This window comes from Bison bison, unplaced genomic scaffold (assembly GCF_000754665.1).
Source record: "Bison bison bison isolate TAMUID 2011002044 unplaced genomic scaffold, Bison_UMD1.0 scf7180017864491, whole genome shotgun sequence".
Classification (NCBI taxonomy): domain Eukaryota; kingdom Metazoa; phylum Chordata; class Mammalia; order Artiodactyla; family Bovidae; genus Bison; species Bison bison.
The window spans coordinates 15,580,852-15,582,894 of record NW_011495050.1 but is presented as its reverse complement, the minus strand read 5'-3'; the positions used below and the strand labels follow the sequence as shown (position 1 = coordinate 15,582,894).

At 31.5% G+C, this 2,043-nt stretch overlaps 1 protein-coding gene across 11 annotated transcripts in view; it reads left to right on the top strand.

Moving 5' to 3' along the window:
* Positions 1-2,043, top strand: part of OXR1 (oxidation resistance 1) — a 446,019-nt gene that overhangs the window by 362,961 nt on the left and 81,015 nt on the right. The window contains exon 1 of one of the 11 annotated variants that reach the window (XM_010863469.1): positions 1,908-1,959. The exons of the other annotated variants lie outside the window; for them this stretch is intronic. Coding sequence (XP_010861771.1) covers positions 1,923-1,959 — 37 coding nt within the window. The 5' untranslated portion in view covers positions 1,908-1,922. Of the gene's footprint in view, positions 1-1,907; positions 1,960-2,043 lie in introns of those variants that run through there. 11 annotated transcript variants of the gene reach the window in all.

The window sequence follows — 2,043 nt, the reverse complement described above, 5'->3', positions numbered from 1 at the left end:
TAAATTATTAAAGTGAGTGCTTTCAGTTTGTTTCAAACTTTAAGCTGCAGAAAGCTGATATATTAGTTTTCTTTCTCTGAACTGCACTCCATGGTAAACTTTTGAAAATGATATTTCAGTTGCAAATTTAATTGTAATTGGTGGCTCAGACAGAGAATCTGCCTGCAATGCAGGAGACCCAGGTTTGATCCCTGGGTCAGGAAGATCCCCTGGAGAAGGGAATGGCAACCCATTCTAGTATTCTTGCCTGGATAATTCCATGGAGAGAGGAGCCTCATGGACTACAGTCCCTTGAGTCGCAAAGAATCGGACATGACTGAGTGACTAACACTTTCTTTTAGACCTTTAATGAACTCTTTTAACAGATTAAAAAATACAACTATACAAAGCAAGTCCAGACCATCATTTACTCCTGAAATCATGAAAGGATATATATTATTAGTTAAAAGTAATCTGAACTTATATTTTGCACTGCTTTTAAATTGCAAAATGAGATAGAGGAAAGGAATTAATGTTTTAATGTATTTTAAAATAGCTTTAATGTTTTATCACAAAAAACAAACTTAAATATATGCTGTTTAATGGAGGAAAATTGGAATATAGTGAAAAGAAAAAATGCTGTCTTTCCCTAAGAATTATACCATTTTTCATTCCCAGCGTAACTTTAGGAAAACATCTCTTTTTCTACAGCCAAATAGTATATAATTTTCTTCTTTGTCCACTTTTCTTTAAAAAAGAAAATGACTGTAAGAATTGTGGCAGTTCTAGATAGAGTTTAAGCCGTAGCTTCAAAACATTATTTCATTCACATTTGATGCTTGCTATGGGTTAGTCTCTTTGTTAGGTACTGAGGAGTCACTGTGGAACTAAGTAGGGTGTTTTATAGGTTACAGTTTAGTGGAAGAGATTTAAAAAGAAACTTAAAACTGTGCCAGATACTGTGAAGGAAACAAAGACCCTATATGACTAGTAGTAGAGATCTGCCTTAACCTGGGTGATCAGGAAGGTGACAGCCTTTTTAAGTACTGTAGAGCAAATTGGGTTTTTTTGAGATGTGAACTTTATTTTTATCATTGTTAATGCTTCATTAGAACCATTCACCCAACTGAGCTAATTAGATACGTATAAACAAACTCTAGAATAGTCAAAATATCAATTAAGATTGGATGGAGGGAGAACAAAGGAAGATATTTTGTAAATTCCTTAGGCTTAGGTAGAACGAATTTTTCTTTGAGAATTACTGTTTTAATCTTGTAAAAATTGAGCATAACTATAACATCTTGTTATGTTTATGATCTTATTCAGTTTTGAGTTTATTAGTTTTTTAGAGATTGATTTTATTTAAAATTGTTTAGATAGGAGTGATATTTTATCAGTTCTGTGCAATCTTTGTTACATGAAGTACAGATGAGAAAGCTAACACTAATACAGAATTTAAAACAGATACTATAAACTTGGTGGTAATGATGTGTTCAAATGAAATATCTTGATAATCAAGTGACAAATAGTTTGCACTCTATCTGAAATGGTGTGCATAAAAAGTATGTTTATATATGAAAGCATATCTTAATCTACTTCATGGTATGTATAAAGAATACAGTATTTTAATATAACTCCATAGTGAAGATTTTATCTTTAACTATGATTGTATTAGAACTAGAGATGTTTTCCTCTGTGAAGATTAATGTTACATGCTTCAAACTTGGTTTGGTTAATAATAATAAACTTCAAATATACTTTATTATAATAGGACTAGATGTGTTGAAAGATATTTAATTTACTTTTTAATAACTTAATTTACTTTTAATAAATTAATAAATTTTAAGTCCTTAATTTGCTTTTTAATAACTTCCTTTCAGCTGACAGTTGCGTTTCTTCAATTTATTTTTTTAATTGGAGGATAATTGCTTTACAATATTGTGATGATTTCTGCCATACATCAGCATGAATCAGCCATAGGTATACATATGTTCCCTCCCTCTTAAACCTTTCTCCCACCTCCCACCACATCCTACCCCTCTGGGTTGTCAGAGAGCACACAGT